The 27,626-nt window shown below is 39.3% G+C and overlaps 1 protein-coding gene across 2 annotated transcripts in view; it reads left to right on the top strand.

The window, feature by feature from the left end:
• The window catches only part of HERC1 (HECT and RLD domain containing E3 ubiquitin protein ligase family member 1), a 99,254-nt gene that overhangs the window by 59,171 nt on the left and 12,457 nt on the right, over positions 1–27,626 (top strand). The window contains exons 27-60 of one of the 2 annotated variants that reach the window (XM_059482496.1): positions 264–479; positions 569–689; positions 1,231–1,468; positions 2,352–2,545; positions 3,470–3,625; positions 3,858–3,964; positions 4,187–4,297; positions 4,379–4,555; positions 5,201–5,440; positions 5,635–5,718; positions 6,186–6,706; positions 8,199–8,974; positions 9,654–9,852; positions 10,763–10,923; positions 12,063–12,179; positions 12,358–12,589; positions 13,317–13,441; positions 13,714–13,913; positions 15,121–15,389; positions 15,895–15,947; positions 17,180–17,380; positions 17,980–18,154; positions 18,331–18,601; positions 18,978–19,191; positions 19,880–20,139; positions 21,049–21,176; positions 22,340–22,467; positions 23,049–23,249; positions 24,068–24,198; positions 25,129–25,328; positions 25,795–25,909; positions 26,447–26,593; positions 27,097–27,198; positions 27,316–27,489. In XM_059482496.1, coding sequence (XP_059338479.1) covers positions 264–479; positions 569–689; positions 1,231–1,468; positions 2,352–2,545; positions 3,470–3,625; positions 3,858–3,964; positions 4,187–4,297; positions 4,379–4,555; positions 5,201–5,440; positions 5,635–5,718; positions 6,186–6,706; positions 8,199–8,974; positions 9,654–9,852; positions 10,763–10,923; positions 12,063–12,179; positions 12,358–12,589; positions 13,317–13,441; positions 13,714–13,913; positions 15,121–15,389; positions 15,895–15,947; positions 17,180–17,380; positions 17,980–18,154; positions 18,331–18,601; positions 18,978–19,191; positions 19,880–20,139; positions 21,049–21,176; positions 22,340–22,467; positions 23,049–23,249; positions 24,068–24,198; positions 25,129–25,328; positions 25,795–25,909; positions 26,447–26,593; positions 27,097–27,198; positions 27,316–27,489 — 6,744 coding nt within the window. Of the gene's footprint in view, positions 1–263; positions 480–568; positions 690–1,230; positions 1,469–2,351; positions 2,546–3,469; positions 3,626–3,857; positions 3,965–4,186; positions 4,298–4,378; positions 4,556–5,200; positions 5,441–5,634; positions 5,719–6,185; positions 6,707–8,198; positions 8,975–9,653; positions 9,853–10,762; positions 10,924–12,062; positions 12,180–12,357; positions 12,590–13,316; positions 13,442–13,713; positions 13,935–15,120; positions 15,390–15,894; positions 15,948–17,179; positions 17,381–17,979; positions 18,155–18,330; positions 18,602–18,977; positions 19,192–19,879; positions 20,140–21,048; positions 21,177–22,339; positions 22,468–23,048; positions 23,250–24,067; positions 24,199–25,128; positions 25,329–25,794; positions 25,910–26,446; positions 26,594–27,096; positions 27,199–27,315; positions 27,490–27,626 lie in introns of both variants that reach the window. The other variant, XM_059482497.1, reaches the window with a different exon arrangement.

Genomic DNA, 27,626 nt, shown 5'->3' with positions numbered 1-27,626 from the left:
GTCCACATTCTATCTAATAAAGTAATTTTTCCTTCTTTTCTGTTAAATATCTGAATTGGAACTGGGAACGTTATGTAAACAAACTAAAGCAGAACTGAAAGTGTTCAAACAAAACTGAAAGTGTTCGCTTTAAAAAAAAAATCTGTGAAGGAGAAAACAGTGACCTTATTTATCTTTGCTTACAGTTCAGTATAATCCACTTTCCATTTCTGAGGGTACTGGCTACTTAGTTAATATTGTCTTTTGCCTGCCTTTACTTTTAGCTTCGTCTGGAAGCACTTCATCAGATTTTGGTGCTTCTGTCAGGAATGGAGGAAAAAGGCTGTGTGCCATTAATGGGAAGCCGCCAAGTACCAGGATTTCAGTCTTCTTCACTGCTTACTTCTGTTAGACTCCAGTTTCTTGCTGGCTGCTTTGGTCTGGGCACTGTAGGACATGCAGGGGCCAAAGGAGAGAGTGTAAGATTGCATCACTACCAGGTGTGTACTTCAGCAGTTTCTGCTGTTTCAATAACCCAATGATAAAAATGTCTCAGTATTTATAATAGTTATTTGTTTGTTTGGCCCAGGATGGTATCAGAGCAGCCAAGAGGAGTATTCAAATTGAAATCCAGGTGGCTGTGCACAAAATTTACCAGCAATTATCTGCTACTTTAGAAAGAGCTCTGCAAGCTAATAAGCATCACATAGGTAAGTGAAAAGCAGATTTGCAAACCAGATGTTCTCTAATGTACAGTAGAACAGCTTGTATGTTTTCCAAGGCAGACTTTGATATTAGTGACCAGAATTCACTGATATACCTATCTGACTTGTTTTCCTTAAAGAGAAATCTGCATTGGTTGGTAGAACCCAGTGGCTATTACTACCTGTGTCGTTTTGGTGTGTCACTTAGAGAAACAATGTGAAAGAAGTACAAAATGAAGTATTTCACCCAGTTACCTTTACCTTAGAGAGAAGATTCTGGTTTGAGTTTTAGCCTCAGAACATTTAATCACAAACTAGATCTGCGTGCTGCTCTTTCTTGGACAGTTTTGACACAGAGTTACACTGAGCTAAAGAAGAATGCAGTGGTTCATCAGGAAGACTACCTCAAAGCATCTGACAAAACTCACCTTTTCTTTGAAAATTTAATTAATTAAATTATATTTTTAAAATAATTTGCTGATCTTCTGTCTTAGTATTCTTACTCTGAACATCTTATTGATTAAAAACAACTTTATTTTAATCTTAGAAGCACAGCAGCGTCTTCTGTTGGTGACAGTCTTTGCTCTCAGCGTGCACTATCAGCCTGTTGATGTCTCCTTGGCCATTTCCACGGGGCTGTTAAATGTGCTGTCCCAGCTGTGTGGCACAGACACCATGTTAGGGCAGCCCCTGCAGCTGCTGCCTAAAACTGGGATTTCTCAGCTCAGCACAGCTTTGAAAGTAGCCAGCACGAGACTGCTGCAGATCTTGGCTATCACCACAGGGTGAGTGTCCCTTGCTTTTGGGAAACATCATCACTGAGCTTGTCAGCACCCTTGAAAAATGTGTGAGCTTTCATTAGAACAGTAAGTGTTGCTCAGAAATATATAAGTGAAGGGGGTGGGGGGAAGAGTAGTCACATTATTCATAGGAAAGATACACGTAAGGCTAACAAATATTTTTCACTTGGAGTGTTTGAACTTGAATAGTCACAACTTGGTGATCTGTAAACACTGTATTCTAGTAACCCCCACTTTTTGCTACTTCAGCTTTGTGTGGAGGTGTGTTCAGTTGACGTGATAAGACTTCCTGTTGCTATGTAAAAGCTGTACTGGTAATGTGAGAGTTTCTCGGAGCAGGACTTAGTGCTTCTTGCCAGAATATGAAAGAATTTTCTGAGGAATAGTGCTAGACCATGGGACAGCATGCAAAGTCCTAGCAATACTTAAATATTAATTCTTGCTCAGTAAAGAAAACACAAGTGGAGAAGGTGTTTTCTAGTTGAAGTGAGAGTATTGTTTGATGTTCAGTATATGCATCTTTCTTTCAGTCTTTGTACAGCACGTTGCATCTACCTGCCAAATCTGTTATGTAAAAAAGCCCAATAATCCTACACCAGAAAAATCCTCCAAACAGCACCTTGTGTATAGAAATTGCAGTGGAATTATGTTTAATTAATAGAGTTGTTCCTCTTTACCCTAGAAAGTATTGAAAACTTATCCTTTGACTCCAAAGATTAGGACTGTTTTCATTTGTATTAAAAATAGGGTTGAAATAATAAAAAGAATTTATGCCTGTGATGGAGGATGGGGAAAAGTAACCTTCTGCAATTACTGTTCCTTAGATCAGCTCTCAAGTACTCCTAATTTTCTTTTTGTGTGTGTACAGAACCTATGCAGATAAACTGAGCCCAAAGGTGGTACAGTCCTTGCTGGATTTATTGTGCAGCCAGCTGAAGAACTTGCTGTCACAAGCTGGTGTGATGCTGATGGCTTCCTTTGGAGAAGGGGAAGGCGAGGAAGGTGAAGTGGAATCAAAAAAGGCAGATTCAAATGGGGATAATGAGAAGAGAGACTTCAGAGGTAATTATCTTACATAATTTCTGTAACAATTCTAAAATACCAGGAAACATAATAGAAGAAAGCACTGAATGCTGAGGTGCTCATCCACTCTATATTGTGTATTGGTTTTTGTTGGGTCATTTTTAATTCTGTAAATTAGATTAAAGTCATCAAAGGATTTTGTGCTCAGTTGAGATATACACAGAATTGGTGCACAAAACTGCAAGGATAGGAGCAGGCTGAGAATAATAATTACTTCATTGCACTTGGAATTAGGAAGAGAATATAGTTTTCCTGAAATGAGTTGGTGGTCGTAGTGTTTGTCATGAATGTGGTAATAGGAATTTAATTATCTAAATAAATAAATACAGCTTTATTCAGGAAATTATTGTATTTGCTTTGTATTATGCAGTTTTGCAGTCCAAGTGGATGGCAAGAAGGTAACACTACTGTCTCATATGGGAAAATCCACAACAAAAGATGTCAGTATTTTCTGAAATACTGGTATCTTCACGTAGCTTACAATCCCTTAATGAGCATTTTGAATTTTGGTGGAAATTGCTTTTGAAGAATTTTTAATTGTAGCTTAGTTTTAAGTGTATATATAATGTTTTTGTTTGTGCTTTTAACTGTCTTCACTTTAAAATAATGCAATGTCTGATGAATTAGTAAGATAATTAATCGGGAGAATATGAGATCTTCCCACAGAGATCTCCCTCCTTTACCTTGGCCCACAAAAGTTTAATGTTATTTTCTCTTGCTGAAGAGCAGGAGTTGAGAGCACAACTTGTTGGGCACCAGCCAGCTAAGGTTAACAGCCAGCCACCCTGTAATAACTGATCATTGTGCTTTTACCTGCAGAACAGGTTGTTCCTGGTAACCAGGACTGCCAGTCAAGTTGGAATATTAAGGCTGTAAATGAAAACTTTTGCTTTAACTTCCTAGCTGCCCTCCGAAAGCAACATGCAGCAGAATTGCACCTGGGAGACTTTCTTGTTTTCCTGCGTAGAGTTGTGTCTTCAAAAGCAATTCAGTCCAAGATGGCATCTCCAAAGTGGACAGAAGTCCTTCTTAACATTGCTTCCCAGAAGTGTTGCTCAGGTATGATCATGTCAGAATGTGCTCCATGGTTACTTTGCATTTCTGTGGTGCAGTTCCAAAAACTAAGCCCTGTTAGAACATGTATTACATAGTGAGTTCCTAGTGAGCAATTCAAACCAACTGCAGTGTAGGTGTACAGGGGTTGCACTCTGGGGCACTGTGGGCGTGGAACCAGGGGCAGGCCTGAAGCTGAAGTAATTTTAAGATAATTGACATGTTGTTCCATCTCCAGGAGTTCCCTTGGTTGGCAATTTGAGGACTAGACTGCTTGCACTTCATGTACTAGAAGCTGTACTACCTGCATGTGAATCTGGCGTTGAAGATGATCAGATGGCTCAGGTCTTTATATTTTGTTACAAACTTTCACATTTCCTCAAAAATCTCTTAAACTGCTAAATGTTTCAAAATCCAAGTCAAGCAAGGCTCAGTGTAGTTACTTGTTAATCTAAGAACACTAAATTTTTTGATGTTTATACCTACAAAGCAAAGTAAAACAATATAATGTTGCTGTTGTCCTCATGTTGGCATTAAAATGATCTGCATTGTATCCCAATGCCCCAGGTTGTTGAGCGGTTGTTCTCACTTCTGTCTGACTGCATGTGGGAGAGTCCAATAGCCCAGGCCAAACATGCAATTCAAATAAAGGAGAAAGAACAAGAAATAAAGCTCCAGGTAACAGTGCTTGTACTTTGTCTTGTGACTGAATGCAGCTGAATTACATTTACCACAGATATTTTGTTCTATTTCTCGTAGAAGCAAGGAGAATCTGAGGATGAAGATGAGAATCTTCCCATCCAGGAAGTGTCCTTTGATCCTGAGAAAGCTCAGTGCTGCATAGTGGAGAATGGGCAGATTCTAACTCATGGAAGTGGAGGCAAAGGATATGGCTTAGCTTCCACTGGAGTTACTTCTGGATGTTACCAGTGGAAGGTAGGTTGCAAAAATGTGTATTTCTTACCTTCTCTCTCATTGTTTTGGAAATGTGCTGTGTTTTATTAACAGCACCTGCCTGTGTTTTTCACTTATGACACGATTCTTGAGTAAATGGCGGTGTTATATTTATGGTTGGACTCAATAATTGTAAGGATGTTCTCCAACCTGAGTAATTCTGTGATTTTTCTGTGCCAAGGGAAGAGTTTGTGTCTGCTTTTGAGTGGTGGGATTTGAGTATTTCAGCATACAGATTGGAGACTGTGAACATGTGTTATGTGTTACTAGAGGCAATGGTAGTTGCCTCTAAGGTCATAGTCAGCATGCATGTGGAGTTTTGCATGCTTCATTGCCTAATGAATTATGTAGATTTAGAATTTTTTTGTAGAAAAACATTTCACAAAGCATGTTGTTTTCCTGCAAAAAACACACATCAGCCTGACTGACGAGAACAGTGTTAAATACATCATTTGGAGGGATTTTTAAATGGTTTTAGCATATAAACTTACTGTTTTTCTCATTAAAAGCTTCTATGAAAAAACAGTTAAAAGTAGGCATACATATGTGTAAGGAAGATTTTCATTGCTTTGTTGTGTTAAAGTGTATATTCCTGATGATTTTCCCTGTGTTTGTTTTGCCTGTTAGTTCTACATCGTGAAGGAGAACAGAGGCAATGAAGGCACTTGTGTGGGAGTGTCTCGCTGGCCCGTGCATGACTTCAACCATCGCACTACCTCAGATATGTGGCTCTACAGAGCCTACAGTGGCAACCTGTACCACAATGGAGAGCAGACTTTGACTCTGTCAAGCTTTACCCAAGGAGATTTCATTACATGTGTGTTAGATATGGAAGCAAGAACTATTTCCTTTGGTAAAAACGGAGAGGTATTTAACATAATTAGTTTTTTGGTGGGTTTTCTTGCAAAGGTCATGTGGCACGAACAAGCATGAGAGTTAAAACATTTGGCAGTTTCAGTACTTAAAAGATTTATAATACAAACATAACTTTCTCAAGTTTCATATTTTTGCTTGTTAGGGTGTTCTAAGATTGAGGGGTTTTTCTTTTGCTTCTTCCCTAGGAGCCAAAACTAGCTTTTGAAGATGTGGATGCAGCTGAGTTATACCCTTGTGTTATGTTCTATAGCAGTAACCCAGGAGAGAAGGTAACTGAAATGTTCATCTGTGGAGGTTTACTGTTTTAGACTGGTATAGAGTCAGTATTCATCAGAGCAGCCTGTGTGGTTCTGCTTTCCATTACTGACCAAAACAGTGTTGCTAATACAGAGTGCTTCAGTTATTGTAATCTATTGTAAATTTAAAATGTATTTTAGTATTTAGAATAGATTTAAAGGCTTCGTGTTCTACACAAAATATTCTATTCCCCAGAAACCAAGGAGAGTGTAGTATTAGGATTTCTAGATAGTCTTGTGTGAGAAACCATGAAATACTCAGCATCCTTGAGTCTGAAGGATGGAGGTTTTACTCACTGTTAAGGTGGATTTCCTAGGGATTCTGAGGGAAAAAAGACAGTGCTAGTAATTATTTCCATTCCAGGCCACTCCAGTATTTATAAGAAGAGCTTATTGAGGTATGTTGAGAAGATAATTTGTAAACTGTTCTCTTTAAACAGGTGAAGATCTGTGATATGCAGATGCGTGGGACACCAAGAGATTTGCTGCCTGGTGATCCCATCTGCAGTCCTGTTGCTGCAGTGCTGGCAGAAGCCACGATCCAGCTCATTCGAATCCTGCATCGCACAGACCGCTGGACACACTGCATCAATAAAAAAATGATGGAAAGACTGAACAAAATCAAAACATGTCTTAAGGAAGCAGGTCAGAAACTGAAGAAAAGTCGCTCTGTTCAAAGCCGAGAAGAGAACGAGGTGAGAGAGGAGAAAGAAAACAAAGAGGAGGAGAAAAGCAAGCACAGCCGCCATGGCCTGGCAGAGCTGTCAGAGCTGCAGCTGAAGATGCTCTGTGTGGAGGTGTGGCCTGTCCTGGCAGTGATTGGAGGAGTGGATGCTGGGCTCAGAGTTGGAGGTCGATGTGTGCACAAGCAAACGGGCCGTCATGCCACCCTGCTGGGAGTGGTGAAGGAGGGCAGTACCTCTGCCAAGGTCCAGTGGGATGAAGCAGAGATTACAATCAGGTATGCCCATTTCCTACATTTTCTGCTGTGTAGTGGTAGTGGTTTGTGGTTGGAAATCCTCAGAAGAAACCTGTCCTTTATATTAGAGTCATGCTGATCAATTACTTCAAGTGTAGACTTCAGTGATATTGAAATTAGTGCTGCCTTGAGGTAGTGTTCACTCATTCTCCCACCTGCCTTCAAGTGTTCAAGGCTGGAAGGAGATGCTCCTTTTCCCACCGATCTTGCAGACAAGCCTTGAAAGGGAAAGCACGTGGAAGGAAGCTGAAATGAAGCTTCTCTGAGCTTCTTGGTGCTTTCACAAGAATTACCTATGTTTTTGTGTGGAAAAGATTTGATTAACTTAGTTTGTTGAACTCCTGCCTATAGCTGAAGAAGTCTTTTGAAGAAATTGAGCAGTGACTTTTTATTTTTCTTTTCCCTGCTGGTTACAATTACATTCTGAAATAACCGAAGTTTTAATAACTTTGCTTTTCTGGCTGTTGCAACATTATGTCTGTTTTGTCTTTGCAAAGACTGTGGTCCCTTTGACTACACCAAAGTACAGTTAATTTAGTTCCAGGTATAAATTCTTTCAAATATGCCCATGTGGGCATAAAATAATTCAAAGTTTTATTTGAATAACGTGGAATAGCACTTGATCATAAGCAAGCTTTTGATAAAGCATTTAATTAGGTTCATTTTTCACCTTTTTAATTAAAACCAGGCTAAAGCTTGCTTTCATTTTTAGGTAGAAGTTTACAATATAAGATTGGAAAACTTTTAGGGATAATAAAAGGAAGATTTAAAAGTCATTTATATGCTGGATGTAGGGAAAATACAAGGCATATGAAAATACAGGCTGGTGAATTTTTGTCCCGCTTCAGGTGAAAATTAGTCAAGTGTAACAGTCCTAAATAGTACCAGAAAATATCCCTGAATATAGATGGACAGGTAGATAAATGTGTCTGTTAGGTTTTCTGACCTGTGTTTTTCAAAGGTCACTGTCCTCACTGGGTGGTCTGTCCTGACACACAGAGACAGAATTGTCCTGAGCTCTCAGTAGTGTGCTCATGGTGATGAATAGCTGAGGTCAATCAAAGCTTTTCCTTACTGTTTAAAAGTTTTCTTTATAAGCTTTTATACCTGTTAAGATTCAGGGATGATGATAATATTTACCTTCAGATAGTTTTTCTTAATAAAAGTCTGTTACATATTTCTGATAAGTAATATATCCAGAGCCCATGTTAGCACAGAATGGATAGCTTCTGTGGGGCTTCTGGGTTTCAGTGCTTGTTATTGAAAACCTGTGTATGCTTTGTTGCATTTGCTTTGAAACCATATCTCCCTGTTTTCTGATCATAACCTCATTTTCCCGTTTGCATTTAATTTTTAGAATTGGTTTGTTTTATTAAATATATTTTGCATCTTATTTGCCTACATTACTTCCTGAACTTTCCTTCTGTCTCTCCCTCACTTGCTTTTTCCTGTGTCATTCTGATCTTTATTAAAGCTTCCCAACTTTTTGGTCGCCTAGTGATACTCCGTTGTATAATCTGGAGCCCTGTGAGCCACTGCCTTTTGATGTTGCAAGATTTCGTGGGCTGACAGCTACTGTGTTACTGGACCTTACCTATCTGACTGGCATTCATGAAGATACGGGAAAGCAAAGCACCAAGAGACATGAGAAAAAACACAGACATGAATCTGAAGATAAAGGGGAAATGGACCAGAAAATGGAGGGTGACATTGGATCAGATACACGATTAGGCCAAAGTGCTGATGATAACAAAGGACACGGTGCTACAACCTCTAAGTCGGAAAATGAAATTGTTTCCTTTTCTCTAGAACCATCAACACTAGGTATGGAATCCCAACATCAACCTGCTGAAGGAAGAAAAAAGAATCACGAGCACACCCCACGAAGTCATGATATAGTGCAGTCAGAAATCCGAGCTGTACAGCTGTCTTACCTTTATCTTGGTGCTATGAAGTCCCTTAGTGTTCTTCTTAGTTGTAGTAAGTATGCTGAGCTGCTGTTAATCCCCAAAGTGCTGGCAGAGAACGGCCACAACTCTGACTGCGCGGGGTCGCCGGTGGTGCACGAGGACGTGGAGCTGCGCGCGGCGCTGCAGTTCCTGATGCGGCACATGGTGAAACGCGCCGTCATGCGCTCGCCCATCAAGAGAGCGCTGGGGCTGGCGGACCTGGAGCGGGCACAGGCCATGATCTACAAACTGGTGGTTCATGGGCTGCTGGAGGACCAGTTTGGTGGCAGACTTAAACAAGGTACATTTTCAAAATGAGATTGAAATGAATAGTAACAATGATAACACAGTTAACATAGTCTTGTCAATTTGTAATGGTTGTACTTTGGGGGAATCTTAATCGGACACAGAAATTTTACAGAACTTCATTTATAGATATAACACTGATTTCTTTGGCCTTTTTCCTAATTCCTTATCTTAATAAAAGTGAATGCATATCAATCAGAAATAAGTTTTTAATGTCTTTAACATTTCTAAAAGTGATCAATGCTCTGTATACTTGTCAGAAGGCTTTGCAATTCTTCTCAACCAACAATAAAAACCCCTTAAAAATGCTACTTGCACAGCTGAGTTAAAAATAAGTTTATAGTTAATCAGCTGTACTTTTATCTAAGACCTCTACCCCTTTTGTTTGTTTTGAGAACAATCCAGGCTGTTACAACCATAAATTTGAATATCATAAACTTTCACATAATTAAATGGTTTGTTTGCTATTTACCTTGTATCGCTGTGAGAACAGCAAGAGCTCCTGGACTCATTTCTTTACTCAAGTCCATGAGTTAGTGGCAGAATCTGCACACCCCTTTCTTCTTCTGGGATGAATTCTAAATAACAATAGTTACTTTTGAAAGTTTACCATTGGCTACTGTTTTGATCTGCACAATTAATGTTGCTGTAACATCCTTTTTTTTCTGTTGCAGAAGTGGAGCAACAAGTAGAAGAAGGTGATCAGTCTCAGCAAGCCCAAACACCAGTTACAACCAGCCCTTCTGCTTCTAGCACAACATCTTTCATGAGCAGCTCTCTGGAGGATACCACCACTGCTACTACGCCAGTGACTGATACAGAAACAGTTCCAGCATCAGAATCACCTGGTGTTATGCCTCTCAGTCTGCTGAGGTAAAAAATCCTTTTAGCATGTATGATTCTGTGGGTGTAGGGAACCAGTTGCATGTTTTAGGTAGAATATATGGCTTCAGCTGACTAAGCCCTTTAAAATGCTGCCAAGAATTGCCCCTGCAGAGGGACACATTTTAAATGTTACTTTGCCTTGCAGGGCATGTGTTTTTTATTAGAAAGCTGTTAAGCCTTTGCTGTACACTGTTTATAAATGTAATATCTGAATTCTTTAAAAAGGAGAAAATGTTCTCCTTAAGTTGTTCTTCAGTTCTCGTGTTTATTTGGTATAGTTTAAATTACAAATCTCTGAAACTCATTTTTAGTGAACACTTGATTCTCAGACCAGAATAGGTCTTGGTAGGTAACATCGTGTAAAGCTAAGATGTTCTTTCAGCTTACCCTGACATACTGAAATGGAAGATAAGCTACTGAATTTGCAGAGGCAGTTTGCACTGTTGAAGGAGATATGCTTTACCTTGCATAGAATACGTTTCTAAATTTATTAATTCATAGAAGTTTTGCAGGCATCTTTTGATAAAAGCCAGAACAATGTCTTTGTACTATGACAGTGAACATCAAATACTTAATCTTAGTAAGTCAGCCTTAATTTATTAGTCAGCCTGAGTTCTGAACAAACCAGGGAAATGTAAAAAGTGTTGATATTTTATCTCCTAGGAGACCTCCTGGTCTCTGAGGAGTTTTTTTAATGTCATGCTTAGAACTTAAGTGTACAGATAAAGTTGGTAGGAATGAGCTGTTTCCTCAAAGTATGTGTTGTGTCTTACCCTTACTCAACTCAATTGCATCAAGTGGGATTTGCCAAGTGCACTCCAATTGGATGTACTTCTTGTGTCAGACCTTTTTCAGCACAGTTCTGTTCAACATAAATGTGTATTGTTCTTTATTCAAGGCAAATGTTCTCCAGTTATCCTACTACAACTGTACTTCCAGCACGACGTGCTCAGACTCCTCCAATATCTTCTTTGCCAACATCTCCTTCAGATGAAGTTGGAAGGAGACAGAGTTTGACCTCTCCAGACTCCCAGTCTGCAAGGCCTGCCAATCGCACAGGTAAACTTGTCAGTGGAGCAGAAACGGGAACAAGTTAGGAAAGTCACAGGAGCTCAGGGGCCATGTTCTAAGAGATGCAAACCCCACAGAGGTTCTTCTTAAGGCAAACGAACATGCTAAGCATTGTTGAAAACCTTTTAGTCACTATCTTAGGAAAGAGGTTATAGATTATATAGCTGTGGGCTTTATCAAGCAGACAAAATGAGTTTTTAAAAGCTGTGGATTGGATTAAAAAGCAATAAAGAGGTATAATTGGTAACTGCTTCAAAATGTTCATCTGATTTGGGCTTGTTTACTTGGTTATGTGCTGCTGTTATATGCAGTAATTTTCTAGCTTTTGTTAGATCACATACCACACAGAAAACAAGAATTGATGTATTTTATGATACATTCACCAGTACTTTTTATTCTTGCCCTTATATCTGTGCTATTAATTGGGGTGTTTAGTGGTTCATGTGTTGCATAGCAACTGATCCCCTCAGTTTCATGTCTCTTTTTTTTTTCCTTTTGATTTAATGATGAGATGACTTGCTTCTAGTTGCGATAGTGTCTTTACAACAGTGTTTGTTTGTTAGTGCATTTTTGTCTTCACTGATTAGACATTACTTTTATGGCAAGTCAAAAAGAAACTGTGGGTTTGGGGCAGTAACTGACCTCTTCAGAGTCCCTTGAATGACTCTGCACAGGATCACAGCCATCATCCACCAAGAGGTTTTTCAGATACATTCTGAGTTCAGCTGAGGTCTTTTTCTGTACCTTAAGAGGAATGTATAATGATCTCACCACTTGGGAATCTCTGATTTGGACAAGGATAACTTTATCTGGCTACTTTAATATGGATCAAATAGATAATTTGATACAGTTCAAAATGAAAACAATAGAAATTGCTTAAATAGTCTTTTGCATATCATCAGTATCCTACTTGATCAAACTGAGTCAGTGAACATAATCTGTGTTACAAAGAAGAATAAACTCCATCTGGTTTTGTTACAGAAAGTATCTTATTTTGTGGAAAGTAATTGAGAGAAAAGTTGTGAGTAATTATTTCCTTAGTTCAAGCTGATATATCAAAGTGAGATGTAATAAAGTAACACTAGAGAAAGATTTATGTGCTTTACACTGTCATTTTCTCTTTTAAGCTTTGTCTGATCCAAGCAGCCGACTTTCAACGTCCCCTCCTCCTCCTGCCATTGCTGTTCCCTTGCTGGAAATGGGGTTCTCCCTCAGGCAGATTGCAAAAGCTATGGAAGCTACAGGTAATCTATAGCTACAATACCAGTTTAACTGAAAGAATGGATACACATGAAACACTTGTTTTCCAGTAGAATACTTAATTTTTAAGTTTTATAACCATTTCTGTGAAAAAACAGATTGCTTTTTTTGTAACCATCAGTGGTAAAATGCAGTTCCAAAGTGTGGTTTTCCTGCTTTCAGGTGCCAGAGGAGAAGCAGATGCACAGAACATCACAGTGCTGGCCATGTGGATGATTGAGCACCCTGGAAATGAGGATGATGAAGAGCCTCAGTCAGAGGGGACTGCAGAGTCACGGCACGGAGCAGTCGTCTCTGGCAGCAGTGGGAAATCTGGGGATCATTGCTATTTGCAGTCTCCAGGGGATATCCCTTCTGCTGATGCCCCTGAATTGGAGGAAGGCTTTAGTGAGAGGTAGAAGAATTTTCTTGTCATTTCTTGTAATCTGTTTCCTAAAACTGGAAATCTCACAAATTCATTGTTGCTGACAGAGAGTTACTTTGTAATGCAGCTTTTGAATTTTGTTACAGCATGAGCAGAAGCAAAGATGCAATTAAATTAGGTGTACATGGTGCATTTGTTTTCCTGTACTGTTTGCTTGCAGAACTGGGGACGATTGTAACTGAACATGTTTTCTTCACAGCAAAAAAAGCAAAGAATGAAAGAAAAAAATGAGGGCTGATAGTATAGTTGTATTTTAGCTAAAAGACCAAGTATTAAAGCAAAATTCCATTAAAGTCATGTTTTGCCAAATTCATGTGTCAAAGGTGAATTGACTCAGCCAGCAACAATAGAGATGATTTTATTTCTTCCAAAGAGAAGAGAAAACTAATTCAAGCTGATTAATTAACTATTCAAGCTACTAATTAACCTAGTATAGAATGAGTGCTCTCTCAAAATTTCTGCTGTGCTTAGGCCCTCTGGAAGATCAAGTAGGTCTTCACTTTGCTGCATCTGATTTGTTTGAAGTAACTCTTACAGTCAAAACCATATACACGTGCTCCTTGAATCTGAAGATTCTTGAATTCCTTTTTTTCCTTCCATTAAAGAAAGGAAAAATTGCTAGTATATATGACTTAGTTACTGTGTGTGGTTGTTTAAAACTTGGTTTAATTGACCTGTAAATTCCATATTCCTGTAGCCCTGATAATCTGGATCATGTGGATAATGCAGCTGCAGCGAGCGGCCCTCCCTCTCGAAGTCGGTCAGCTGTCACACGGAGGCACAAATTTGATTTAGCTGCCCGAACGCTGCTGGCACGTGCTGGTAAGGGACTGAAAGAATTCCAAGGGCTTTGCTTATCCAGGAAATGAATAGGAAGGGGACTGGGACTTTGCAGGACATTTAGACAACTCCTTCTCATATGTGTGCCAATGTATAGTTAAGAGTTTTATGTTCAGCAGAAGAGTTAAAACAATGTATATTTAAGATTGTTCAGCAGAAGAGTTAAGACAAAAAAGAAATTGAAAGTACAGCCAGCTCTCTGCCGTGTAAAATAAAAGTCCTGCTTTCCTTTTTCTCTCTCTTCCCACCTTGAGCGGGATTGTACCGCTCAGTGCAGGCCCACAGGAACCAGAGCCGCAGGGAAGGAATCTCCTTGCAGCAAGATCCAGGGGCACTGTATGACTTCAACTTGGATGAGGAGTTGGAGATCGACCTTGATGATGAAGCAATGGAAGCTATGTTTGGGCAAGACCTGGCTAGTGATAATGATATTCTGGGAATGTGGATCCCAGAGGTACTGGATTGGCCTACCTGGGTGTGTGTGACTGCAGCAGGGGCTGCTTTAACTTTCTGCTTTTTGCATGCTTATATTTTCAAGTTAAAAGCAACATGTGTATGTTTAGAGCCTCTTTGAAAGTATCTTACTAAGTGCCAGCAGTGCTTAAAATCATCTTGTATTCTGCAGTATCATCTCTAGGTTAAGAATAGTGATTTCTTGTGTTTCTTGCTCTGCATTTCCATGTGTAGTTTTCTTCTCCCTCCCCTGAAGGATGAGAGCAGAACTCATATAGTTATTCTGATAATAACAATTAGAAATCAAATAAGTGTTCCTAAATGGTTTAGTTGTGTGAGATAACAAGGACAGTAATAAATGTTTCTTCTGCTGCTACTGCTAATAGTATCTAACCTCTAGCAATATAATTTGCACTGCAGTCAGTTTTTCTTGTGTCATGTAGTCCATTCTCTGAGAAGGATGTGGTGACAGTCCTCACTGAATTTTTCTGTAGAGCAAGCACTAAATAAACTGTTGAGGTGGAAAACAAAGATAATAACAGCACTTTGATAATCTTTGGATTATCCCTGTCAGATTAGACAATCAACCCGTAAGACTCAGCTTTTCATCTCCTAGTTATGATGCTACCTAGCTTTCATATGGAAGCAAGTTGCATGATGCATATTGAATTTTTCAGAGTGTTTGTGTCACTGAAACATCTCAGTGAAATTACTGACTTAGGACAGAAGTATAATTATGAAAAATGGACTTCACATTGAGATAAAACCTTGATATTTGCTGACACAAATGGTAATTTTTGTTGCCCAGTAAATGTAAAATCTGGTTGTCTGAAAGCAAAAAAGGATTCTTTTAATTTTTAGCTCTAGTTTCAGACAAGTTCTGAGGAGAACCAGATACAGACAGTGTTGAATGTGACAGCGTTACAAATGAAAAGTTACACTGTCAAGAATTCTTGAGTCAATCTAACATGAAATAGGAAATTAGCTCCTCTGAAGCTTTACTTTCAAATGTTTTTCCTTTTCTGAGATGGTCTTCATTATGTCATAAATTGTATGTTTCTGCTTTACTTTTGTACAAGTCAACCATATAAATATCACTTAGTGACAGAAATGTACAGGGACACCCACCTAAGGATATTGGCATGTTTTATATCTAAGGCACAGACGCTTCTTCTGTCCAAATAACATGTGAAAACCTTGCTGTGCAGCACGTGTGTGAATCTGAAGACAGAGAAGAGGTGGTGGTTTGTGAGCTGTGTGAATCCAGCGTGGTCAGCTTCAACCAGCACATGAAGAGGAACCACCCTGGCTGCGGGCGCAGCGCCAACCGCCAGGGCTACCGCAGCAACGGCTCCTACGTGGATGGCTGGTTCGGCGGGGAGTGTGGCAGTGGCAACCCCTACTACCTCCTCTGTGGAATCTGCAGAGAGAAATACCTGGCCCTCAAGAGCAAATCTAAAATATCAGCCTCTGAAAGGTACAGAAATAGGAGACAGTGGATAAGGAAGGGAAACTAAGCATGGTTACGAGCCATCGACATTTTAGGATTTGATTTAAGAGAGAATTCCTAGCAGGATTTTCTGATACTTAAAATAATTCTTTGTGTTTGACAAATGCATATTTAGAAAAAAAAGGTTGCTTTGATAGTTATGGTTTCTAAGTTAAGAACAAGGAATAATTTCTTGGCATGTTGCCTCCTTCTTATTGACTTTTGAAAGCTCTTAATCAATTTTGTCTGACAATTCCAGTATTTTTTCTATGAACTTTTCATACATTAGTACTGCAAAGTGCTTCCCCTCTCCACACACACTTTCAGAAACCATTTTATCTGTTTCTCTGTTACTAGGCTTTTCTGGAATCATTCATAAATATATGTAGACCTAACAGTAAAGTTAGACTAAAAAGGGAACCAAATTTAAAATTTTTATGAATATTTGTAAAATATGTAACTAAGTAACTTTCTTTGTTATTTTTTCATACAGGTACAAAGGCCAGGCACCTGATCTAATAGGTAAACAAGACAGTGTCTATGAAGGTATGTTTTTAAGTTGCACAGGGTATTGTTTTTTCTAAGAGTTACATTCATGCAAATAAACCTGAAGGTATAATTTAAAATCTCTTCCAGTTAGATACAGTATTTTAGTTTTGGGGATTTATTTAGTTCAAATCAGAAAACAAAATCAGTGAATTTTTTCCCCTGTCTTTCCACTGTAAGCAGCTGAAAGGGCAAACACCTAACTTGGGGTTGATAAGGTCTTGTGACGAGATATTACATCCAGAACTGCACGTACAAAATCTTATGTTCAAATACCTTTCTTCAGCTGCCTTTGTTGGAGAAATTAATTAGTGTAAGTTAGTGTCCCAAAAGTCTGCCATTAGTCTTGTTCTTTATTTTTTTTCCCTTTGTCCAAGCTGAGAGCATCCTGAGGGTGGCTTTCACTTTAAACAGATAATTTCTCATTTGTGTAGAAAACTTTTCCCAGTTGGTTCTGTGATTCTGATCCATTCTGTAGCTCCTGTGATCACAACTTTGTGATTTACCACATTTGTCTGTTTGAGACTAAATGAGTGCTGCAGTACTTAGGGAAAGTGTGTCTGCTGTAGATCAAAGGTGTTCTGATTCTATTGTGTGTGGAGTGAGAGAGAGCTGAGATCAGTAAATATAAGCTGACTTGTGTGTACATGGCTGCAAGTGAAAGAAGTGTCTTGCTGAATTGCAGTTAAAGTGGTTTTTCTTTGTTTTGGGGTTTTTTTAATTCCCTGGGAGTGAAAAGCAAAAGCCTGGGTGTTCAGTTGTAACCCATGAGCTAATGCATGCTTTTTTGATGAACATGGAGACCAGAAATTTCTAACATCTGTCTTTTCCATTCAGTCTTTTGAAATACACACTTGTTTCCATGATTTAAAGCATAACTGAACACCTGCACTTTTCACTGTACCCTAGGTTTTGGAGCTGTCTTGTATGTGATGACCCCTAATGTCTGTGCTTTTAAAGAGTAGCTAGTTTGATAATTCAGAGAATCTTCCATAAAACATTTGTGCAGTATAAAGGTCGAGTTGAATAGAGAGGGCCAAGAACAGGATTTTGTTTTTCTGATTTACTTTGTTATGTCTATGTCAACATCAGAAGCTGAGTTTTTAATTCTGCTGTGCTGTAGATTACAATACACATTTCATACCATCTACTGTTTGTTTTTTTTAATTAATTGAAATTATTTAATATTTGAGCTTTTGTAACCAAGTCTAATTCTATTTCTCCAATTCTAGAAGACTGGGACATGTTAGATGTGGATGAAGATGAAAAGCTGACAGGAGAAGAGGAGTTTGAACTGTTGGCTGGGCCTCTTGGGTTAAATGATCGACGCATTGTACCCGAACCCGTTCAGTTCCCTGACAGTGACCCTCTGGGTGCTTCAGTTGCAATGGTGACAGCCACCAACAGCATGGAAGAAACACTGATGCAAATAGGTACATTTGAAATCCATTTCATTTAAAGAAAGAATGATAATAATAACAGCAGCAGCCACAACAATAATGATAACAATCATCACCACCTCCTCTCCTTCTTAGAGGGATTTTTCTAGAGGCAAGGCAGGAACATCCTGACAGTATTTCCTGCCTGCCACCATGAGGAAGTGGAGACTGCCTCTGAATTGTCCTTTTATTATAGGGAAATTAGAGAGAGGAGTGATCATTATGAATTGACAGGAGGATTGAATTTTGCCAATGAAACTTGTGACTGTAGTCAAACAGTAGATGCCAGTAACATGTTTTGCAGAACTCAATGAATGGATTTAAGTTGGGACATAAGAATAGTCCCCTCTGATGGAAGAGGGAATCAGAGGAATTAAGATTGAGTATGTCAGATTGTGTTCCTCTCTCTTTGAAAATAAGGAATAATTAAATTATGGAGTGTATTTTCCTCTCGGTAATTATTACTTCAGTTCTGTATATATGAAATACTGAAAAATTAGTAACTTAGGCCAACTTTGCTTCTATGCCTATTACTATATGGTAATGTTTTGGGTTTTTTTTTAACACTAATGCAAATCATCCTTATTTCCAAGGCTGTCACGGCTCAATAGAAAAAAGTTCTTCTGGCAGAATAACCTTAGGAGAACAAGCAGCTGCCCTGGTAAATCCCCACGACCGTGTCATGGCTCTCAGAAGAGTGACAGCTGCTGCCCAAGTGCTCCTGGCAAGAACAATGGTTATGAGAGCACTGTCACTTCTGTCTGTCAGGTTCGTGGCATCTTTGGCATCATTTCCCCCTTTCCTTTTGTAACCACTTACCCAGGTCTGTTTGATAATGACGCAATTTCAAGCTAATTGGGGAAGCAATTCTCCTGTCTGTACTTACATAATACTGCTAAGAGAAAAAGTTTTATATCCAAGGGGTTTTATATCCATTTCCACAGTGGTTCCAGCTGCAGCCTGGCAGCTGGCCTTGAGTCCCTGGGGTTGACAGACATCCGCACTCTGGTTCGTTTGATGTGCCTGGCAGCAGCGGGAAGGGCAGGCCTGTCCACGAGCCCATCCACAGTGTCCAGCTCCACAGAGAGATCCAGGGGCATCCACAGCAAAACCAGCAAGCCCATCTCTTGCCTTGCCTACCTGAGCACTGCAGTTGGCTGCTTGGCATCAAACACTCCCAGTGCTGCAAAGCTGCTGGTGCAATTATGTACACAGGTAGGACTTCAGTACTTACTTGAGACTACTATGATTACTTATGCTTTTACCTACTCAGCTGCTCTCACTTTGAGGATCTCCTTAGAGTCCTTTTTTGTGGCTTTGCACAGGGGTAGGTTTGATTGTTGGTAAAAATGAAGTAGCTGAATGTGTCTTTGCTGAGTACTCTTTTCAAGTGGGGAAAATAAATGTACTTTTTCTGTTGATAAGATTTTCTGTTAAGGTTTTGGTTTTTTAATTCAGTTAATTCTATGCAGAGAACAGAAAAATAAAAGGAAAAACTGTAAAACTAAATGCAATTTATGCAACTGAAAATGTTTCTAAATTTGACAGTTCTGTTTGTTCTGATTATTTATCATCAATTATTTCTTTTCAGAATTTGATTTCTGCAGCAACTGGTGTGAACTTGACAACAGTCGATGATCCAATTCAGAGAAAGTTTTTACCAAGTTTTTTAAGAGGAATTGCAGAAGAAAACAAACTTGTCACATCTCCAAATTTTGTGGTTACTCAAGCACTAGTAGCATTGTTGGCCGACAAAGGGGCCAAACTGAGGCCAAACTATGATAAAGCTGAAATTGAAAAGAAAGGTATCATACAGCTTTGTTTTTAAATATTAATCATTAGATCTTAAGTTCTTCACTTGTGTGTAAGGGAGAGACTTGCTAGAATAGTGTATAAATAGATACGCTTTTAAAAATGGACAAAACTTGCTTTGATCAAAGTAATGTTACAGTTAATGATAGACATTTTACTTAGAAATATAGTCTTATTCTGAAATATGGTCTTATTCTGTAATTGCATCTTTCATCACTTCAAAATACAGTCTGAACTTGGGTATATTCAAAGCCATAGAGCTGAGATAGTGAGCCTGGTTATGCCTCTTCGATGAAATCAAGGAAGGTAACAGCTGATTACCATTACCCAAGTGCTGTCCTGTGTCTGAGGCAGAAATTTGTCCTGGCTGTCCTCTGAGAGGTCAGGGAGCCACGAAGAAACAACTGTGCCCCCTCCAGGCTGCTGCTGGGATAGAGAGGGAAGGACAGGACAGTGACAATGGCAGGTCTTTGTCAGTGGAGACTTTTCCTGTTTAGAAAGCACTCGCTCTTTGACCAACCATTTTCATATAATGGGAACAAGGCTATTTGGAATTCTATTTTTTTTACTGTAGTTCACGTGATTACAACATTGTGTTAAGATGCTTGTTAATCTCTTTCTGGAAATGCTGGCTGTTGCTGCGTTCACTCATGTAGGCATCATCTCACTGTTTTGTCTAAGCAGGTTTAATTGCCCATTTGTATGCCCATCCTTGCTATGATCCCTCTGCTGTAGGCCCTCTGGAGCTGGCGAACGCGCTGGCCGCGTGCTGCCTGTCGTCGCGCCTGTCGTCGCAGCACCGGCAGTGGGCAGCGCAGCAGCTGGTGCGCACGCTGGCCGCGCACGACCGCGACAACCAGAGCGCGCCGCAGACCCTCGCCGACATGGGCGGAGACCTGCGCAAGTGCTCCTTCATCAAGCTCGAGGCTCACCAGAACAGGGTAAGCGTGGCTCCCTCGCTGCACCCGCTGCCCTGCTCCCTTTGGCGCAGCACAGGAAAAGGAACAAAGCGTCATTTTACAATTACACTGACTAAAATGATTTCCCACAGGAAGTAAGTTTTTGGAGATAAAGTTGTTGCACCTCTGATGCAGAAAAACATTCGGCTTCCTTGAGGCTTCAGTTAAAAGGGTCATGAAAATATTGTCATGATATATCAAGGCAGCAGAATCACTCTGAATATTTCCTTGGATCTTAATTTGCATTAATTTTTCTGTCACAATAGTTAACATATTTGTGCAGTATTCTGTGCTGTGACGGTGTTCACATGGGTCTCAGGTTGAGGGAAGAGACGAGGATCTGACTCCATGTTTCAGAAGGCTTGCTATATTATATTACATTAAAACTATACTAAAAGAATAGAAGAAAGGATTTCATCAGAAAGCTAGCTAAGAACAGAATAGCAAAGAATGATAACAAAGGTTTGTGGCTTGGGCTCTCTGTCTGAGCCAGCTGGGCTGTGATTGGCCATTAGAAACATCCAACATGGGCCAATCAAAGATCCACCTGTTGCATTCCACAGCAGCAGATAATCAATGTTTACATTTTGTTCCTGAGGCCTCTAAGCTTCTCAGGAGGAAAAATCCTAAGGGAAGGATTTTCCATAAAAGATGTCTGCGACACTATGTAATAGCAGCCAGTGGAGCATGGGGCTGTATGAAGTGTGGTGTCCCTATCATGCCTGCTTAATTGCAGTAAATAATGCTGTAAAAGTAGAAAAATAAGTCTAGTTTGGTTGTTACAGGGTGTTTCAATCACTGTCTCACTGGTTAGTGTTTGCTTAATATTAGTGAGCAAACATACCCAAGCTGTAAATTCCAGTTTTGCCATGGTTATTTCGCTATTTGTAGGTCATGACATGTGTTTGGTGCAATAAAAAGGGACTTTTGGCAACAAGTGGGAATGATGGCACCATCAGAGTGTGGAATGTGACAAAGAAGCAATATTCACTGCAACAGACCTGTGTGCTCAACAAGCTGTAAGTTGATCCTTTACAACAGCCAGATATTTCATTTAAGCTGTAATTGTGTAAAATACTGCAGGGTTGGCTGTTATCGTTATCTCCTGCTCTTAAAATCTCTCATTTGTTTTCTGTTGCATGCAAACTAAATAAGTTAAAACTTAGAACTAAATGTCAACCTGCTAAGAGTCTCTGTAAAGAGATCATGTCAGTGCTGTTTAAAAACATCCTTAATTGATTGATATAAGGAGATAGGGGTACAAAAAATGGTATGGGACTGTCATGTAGCAGAAAAGTGAGTATCCCTCCAATGGGTTGCAGTGGACAGTTCCAACATATAACATGATTATTGCAAGTCATTGATTCAAGTGTGAAAAAATAATTCTGACTCCTGAGATACAGGAACTAAATGTAATTCTACATGAGCATCTTGGAAGTACTTTTTTTGTCATTTGGGTGTGTCCAGAAAAGAAGAAAGCAAAAGGAAATATTAAAATCTAATTCCTTAGTGAAGCATAGTTGAACTTGGAAGAATGATGGAGCAATAGTGAACTACTAAGTTGTTTTGTGACAACTTTTTAGTGGTTGGCTTAGTTTTTGTTTGCTTGCTGGTATTAGATGTGGCCTTAAAAGAAACAGCCAGAATGATATAACAGTATTATATCCTTCATTGTTCTGGTACTAAAAGCAGTAAAAAAAATGTGGCTGTTGTGTATGATCTAAAGGGCAATCAAAGTTGTCTGTGGCCCTATTACATTTAGGCAAAGCAGACTTTAAAATGGAGTTTTAGAATAGTGTAACAAGATTGTAACAGGAGGAGGAGTTTAAATTAGAATTGATAGTAAGATGTGCCTCTTTTATTTCTTGTCCATGCTATTGTTTCATTTCATTACTTCCCAGAAAATTTTGTCTTTGCTGAAGATGTTAAATTTGAGATTAAATAGGTAAAGAGTTTCCATTTGAAACCTGATTTTGAAGTTTCTGGGAAATAAGTAGTATCTCATTCTGTAATTTGACGTGGTTTTAGAGGGAATGTAATACTGTGAGCAGAAAAACATTTTATTTAAATCTACTGCAATGGCGGGACTCGAGGTTCTAGTGCAGATATTTTATGAGTTCTAAGTTTTCCTGTCTGCTTAAAGGAAATGCCCTCTTAATTTCATTCTTTTATTCTATTACAGAGAGGGTGACTCTGAAGAAGGTCTGGGGTCACCCAGTGACCTTAGTTTATCTCTTGTCTGTTGGAGCATCAGTGGCAAGTACCTGGCTGGAGCTACAGAAAAGATGGTGAACATCTGGCAAGTCAATGGTATGTCCTGAGCTGCCTGTGGGTGGTTCCTGGTCCAGCATAGAAATATGGGGAGCTGCCAAGTCACTGCATGTTTGTTTACACCAGTGTTTAACTGTCCAGTTAAATGCCTACCATCTCCCACAGTCTCTTGTGAACATGTTTAATTTGAGAAAGGCACTAACCCCAAGAGGATATGTGATACACATCTTTGAGAGGAAGGCTTTTAATCCCTGTAGTTTGTAAACTTTGTTTTGTTGCTTTGCAGTTAGAAACATCATGAGTTACTGTGCCTATGGTAATAGATAGTCCCCAAGAAAAGTATAAGTTTACTGGCTACTGAAGAATTCAGCTTCCTTCCTTAGAAAAACTACCTCAATTGAATGATACATGAGATTTGTTCTCTAGATTTTGTATCTGCATAGATTAGTGAACCATTGCTTTGTATTCTTGTAACTTAGGTGAATTTGTAGTGTGTCCTAGCTCTCAGTAAGATCTCTTGATTTTTTTCCCATGGAAAAAGAAAACTTTCCTATGGGAAAGTATTATTTTCTTTTCTTTATGAAAATGAAGTAGTTTCAACAGGCTTTTTGATCTCCTAGGAGGAAAAGGCTTATTAGATCTTCAGTCTCACTGGGTATCTGCTCTAACCTGGCCAGAAGAAGGGCCAGCTGCAGCATGGACAGGAGATGCTCCAGAATTGTTGTTAATTGGGCGCATGGATGGGTCTCTGGCTCTTATTGAAGTTGTGGATATTTCAGCCATGCACAGGCTGGAACTGGAGCACTGCTACAGAAAGGATGGTAAGAGACTGCATCAGTATTTGAAATTAAAACTGTGAACACATTCCCACTTTTTATTAAAGAAGTATGTAACAATTTTTGGTTATTGTTCATGGGATATGATTTCTGGTTCATGGGAGGAGAAAAGTCTGTGGGATCTTTATCTGCACCCTGATTCCCCCACAGCAGAGGCAGACTGTGGGTAATAATCTGGTAAAATCCTGCCATTCCTTGCCCTTGTGGACAAACAGTAGTGATCCCCTGCAGTGTCTGCTGTGTCTGCAGATGGCCTGCAGAGTGTCATTGGAACTCCTCAATGATTGCATTTTTCCTTTATAGCTTCAGTCCCAAAGGACATCAAGTAGCAGATTTTTGATAGTATTGTGTGCTTTTGCATCTGGCTTCTTCAGGAAGCCTCACAGATATTTTTTGGCAGAATCAAGTGAAGCAATATCTACTTGCTAGGGGAGGTAAGTTGTTTTCAGAGCATTTTTTAGAAGCCTATCTCAGATACATGTATAAGATTCAGTCTACTCTTTTTCTTTTACCTGGTATAGTTCTTTTCAGTATACCAGGAATGTAAATTCAGTTTTTTCATAAAGAGAAGAATGAGAAAAGTAGTGCAAAATAATCTCAACAGCTGTCATTAGTGACACTCAGTTTTATCTTGATCATATGAGTTCAGGAAAATTTTTGGACCAGAATATGTTGAGTGACCTTGGTGGTGGTAGACATTGTTATGCACTTCATAGATTAGACAACTGCACTGCAAAAACCTCTTTGATTAGGAGTGAAGTTCAGTTTAGTTTAATGAATGTTTGCGTTGTCTGTTCGTGCAGTGTCTGTCACATGCCTGGCCTGGTTCAGTGAAGACAGACCATTTGCTGTTGGCTATTCAGATGGAAAATTGCTCCTAGGAACAAAGGAACCAACTGAGAAAGGAGGAGTCGTTCTCATTGATGCACATAAGGTAGAGCTGGTCTTTGTTAAACTAACATAGGCTTTTTGTAGGTAAAAATTTTATTTGTAGGTAAAATCTGTTTAAGCTGTTCTCTCTATTTGAAAGCTATTTATAAAGACAAGTGAATGTTATTTTAAAAATTCACACCTATTTCTGATACACATATTAATGTAATGTACTCTGAAGGAACAGTATACCAAATGTAAAAAAAATAAAAGAAAGATACACTTGATACCCTCTTTGCTATCAGACACTGTGGAGTGTATGTACATACAGTGATGGAAGTGAATTAAGTACACAGCTGTACATTGACTGGATTTAAGACTAATTGTTTTACTTGGTAAGAGTACTCATAATAAATTTTAATTTTGATTATGTCACATGTTTTTGTTTTGCTTTCTGTGCAAAGCAAAAGGTGTTTTTCTAAATATGCAGTTGCAAAGATTTAGAACCTTTGCTTGGCCAGAATGTAATAATGAGTCATTAATAATCCATTAATTATTTGTTAGGCTAAGAGCAGAATTCCTCAAATGCAGGTGTAGTAAGAGCATCCTGATTAGCTTCCAAGAGCTGCTCTGGTTGTGTGAAGCAGGGCAGTCCCACACTGTGGCAATAAATCTGTACTTGCCTTCTTGCTATGGGCTGTCTTCTTTTCCTACCTCAGACTCAAAGCTATTTCTGGGGAAAAAGAATCAAGAAGGGTTTGCAGTAAAAAGAAAACATCTTTTTCTGTTTCCCATTTGGTTTCTTTCAGCAAAAGTCTTTTTAATTTGACAGTTCTGAAGTGTAGCATTATGACTATAATTGCAACTCGCTATCTGTGATTTATATGAGAAGAAAATACTTTTGTTATTAGAAAAGTTACATTAGCTCTGAGAGTTAAATCTCCTCATTACTGTGTTACTTCATACCAACTTTTCATTTTTTTAAATCCAACAGGATACAGTTGTTAGTATGAAATGGGATCCAACTGGTAAGATTCTCCTGACCTGTGCCAAAGAGGAGACAGTGAAGCTCTGGGGGTGTCTGGGAGGGTGCTGGAGGCGCCTGCACTCCCTGTCCCACCCAGCCCTGGTGAATGGCATTGCCTGGTGTGCTCTGCCAGGGAAAGGACCCAAGGCCCAGCTCCTGTTAGCTACGTGAGTCATTGCTTTGTTGTTGTTTCTGTAGCTCATCTGCAGGAGTTTTCTTCCAGTCTGTAGTGTCAGCAGCAAAGAAAAGGGTTTGTTTTTAAAAAATAATATTCTTTCAGTAAGTTACTTGTCATGAGATTTATGAAATTCCAGAATTCAAATAAAAAGAGTGACCCAGCTGTTTTCTCCATGACTAGGATGCTAGTCCTGCTTGGAATTTTTTTGCTTCATCCAAATTTTTTTTCTGAGAATATGTTGTTAATAGAAATGGAAAAGCTACAGCGTGTGAGGAATAGGAAAAAATTGCATTGACCCATTGGGAACAGGCCCTTCTACTTTAGATTGACTGATGCAATGTGGTTTTATAGGAAGGGCCTGAAGACTACTGGTATATAAGTTAATATGAGACCCCTGATATTTTGTTAGTTAATATCTTTATTTTGTTTTTCTAATGTCACTTGCCATGCTTTAGGGGATGCCACAATGGTTTGGTGTGTGTCTGGACTGTTCCCCAGGACATAATAATCACATTGCAGTCCAGCTCAGCGTGCTCAGAGGGATGGTGGGAACAAGAAACAAGTGCCAAGGTAAAAGGACAAAACTTGGTGTGTAAGAAATTCTCTTTGCTCATTGTGAAGTTGAAAGAGAAGAATATGAGTGAGTTACTTGAATCTCAAAGTTTCCCGAGAGAAGAAATTTGCTAAAAAAGTTTACATTGCATTTGTGTATGTGTAGGCAGTTTCAGAATAGGAAATTGAAACATTTATTTAAAATTAAGGCTGAAGATTATATTTTGGTCTGTTTTCTTTTCTTTAAAAGTTGATCAGTTTATCCTAAAATTTAGTGAGAGTTCAAAGTTTTTTGTAGATAAAGAGTGAAGATTTTCACCTACATAAATTGTAATGTGGTCTTTGATGTTGATGGCATTTTGTAAGGGGAAGAAAGCTGATAATGTGATCAAGTTATCTATAAAATATTGTCATGGGCCTGGGTGTTTTTAAATTATTTAGTGGAACTTTGCTATGTGTGTGTATGATCAGTATTTATTGTAGAATACAGACATGTCATGCTACTCCATTTCCTGGAAGTAGTGCAGTGTTCCACAAGTGTGTGTTTGCTTGCAGGATGGATACAGGAAGGCAGTGGAGGTGAAGTGTGTGTTCCAGCTGAGAGGACACATCACTCCTGTCCGCACTGTTGCTTTCAGTCCTGATGGGCTGGCCTTGGTGTCTGGGGGCCTTGGTGGCCTCATGAATATCTGGTCTTTACGGGTAAGATCATCTTTGTGTGCCTTGATTCTCATTCTTAGTAAGAGTATCTGACCTGGTCAAGGTACCAGACCAACTTCCACCTCACCACATGCTAGATACATTAGAGAGAGTGTGGTGTAAAATAGTGTTATAACATCATAAATAATAAAGTATAAATTGAAATTGTACTTAGCATTGAAGTACTTTATGGTTCAGTATTGATTGATTCTGTAGAGTTGGTCATGTTAGTTAGGCTTTGCAGAACCAGCTGCTTTTGTTATAGTTAAGAACAATATTCTCTTATGTTGAGGACTGTAATATAAAGCACTAGATAATGTGGATTATTAAACACTTTTAAATCCTTAGTTATATTATCTCCTTAATATGATAAAAATGAGATTAAGCTGTTCAGTTTTTAAGTAGTAATTGAAAGCTTGTGAGAGTATCATCCCTTAGGAATGTGTGTGCACTTGAACAGAGCTGTAGCTCTGTTTGCACCTGACTCCAACCCCTTCTCTCCCTAGGATGGTTCAGTGTTGCAGAGTGTTGTGATAGGGTCTGGAGCTATCCAGACTGCTGTGTGGATCCCTGAGGTTGGAGTTGCTGCCTGCTCTAACAGATCAAAGGTGAGACAGAAATGTTTGAGCCTGTGTGTTTTCTGGCCCCCTATGGAAACCAATCAATGGAACTGAATGATCCTGCTATGTGAATTTTTAATTTCTAATGTGACTGCTGTTGAACAGGACGTGTTGGTGGTGAACTGCACCTCGGAGTGGATCTCCTCCAATCACGTGCTGGCGACGTGCAGGACTGCTCTGAAGCAGCAGGGAGTTCTGGGCTTGAACATGGCCCCGTGCATGCGCGCCTTCCTGGAGCGCCTGCCCGTGATGCTGCAGGAGCAGTACGCCTATGAGAAGGTAGGAGAAGTGCCAGTGCTTATTAGCATTCATGGCTGACAGTTCACTCTTTAGATCTCAGCTGGTTTCAGTCTTTCACCAGAGAACCCACAAGACTTTCCTACATTCTACTTGAAATATCTTTCACTATTCTCAAA

This window comes from Ammospiza nelsoni, chromosome 14, assembly GCF_027579445.1.
Source record: "Ammospiza nelsoni isolate bAmmNel1 chromosome 14, bAmmNel1.pri, whole genome shotgun sequence".
NCBI lineage: Eukaryota > Metazoa > Chordata > Aves > Passeriformes > Passerellidae > Ammospiza > Ammospiza nelsoni.
The sequence above is the reverse complement of the archived record's forward strand: the minus strand, read 5'-3'. Positions and strand labels throughout refer to the sequence as shown.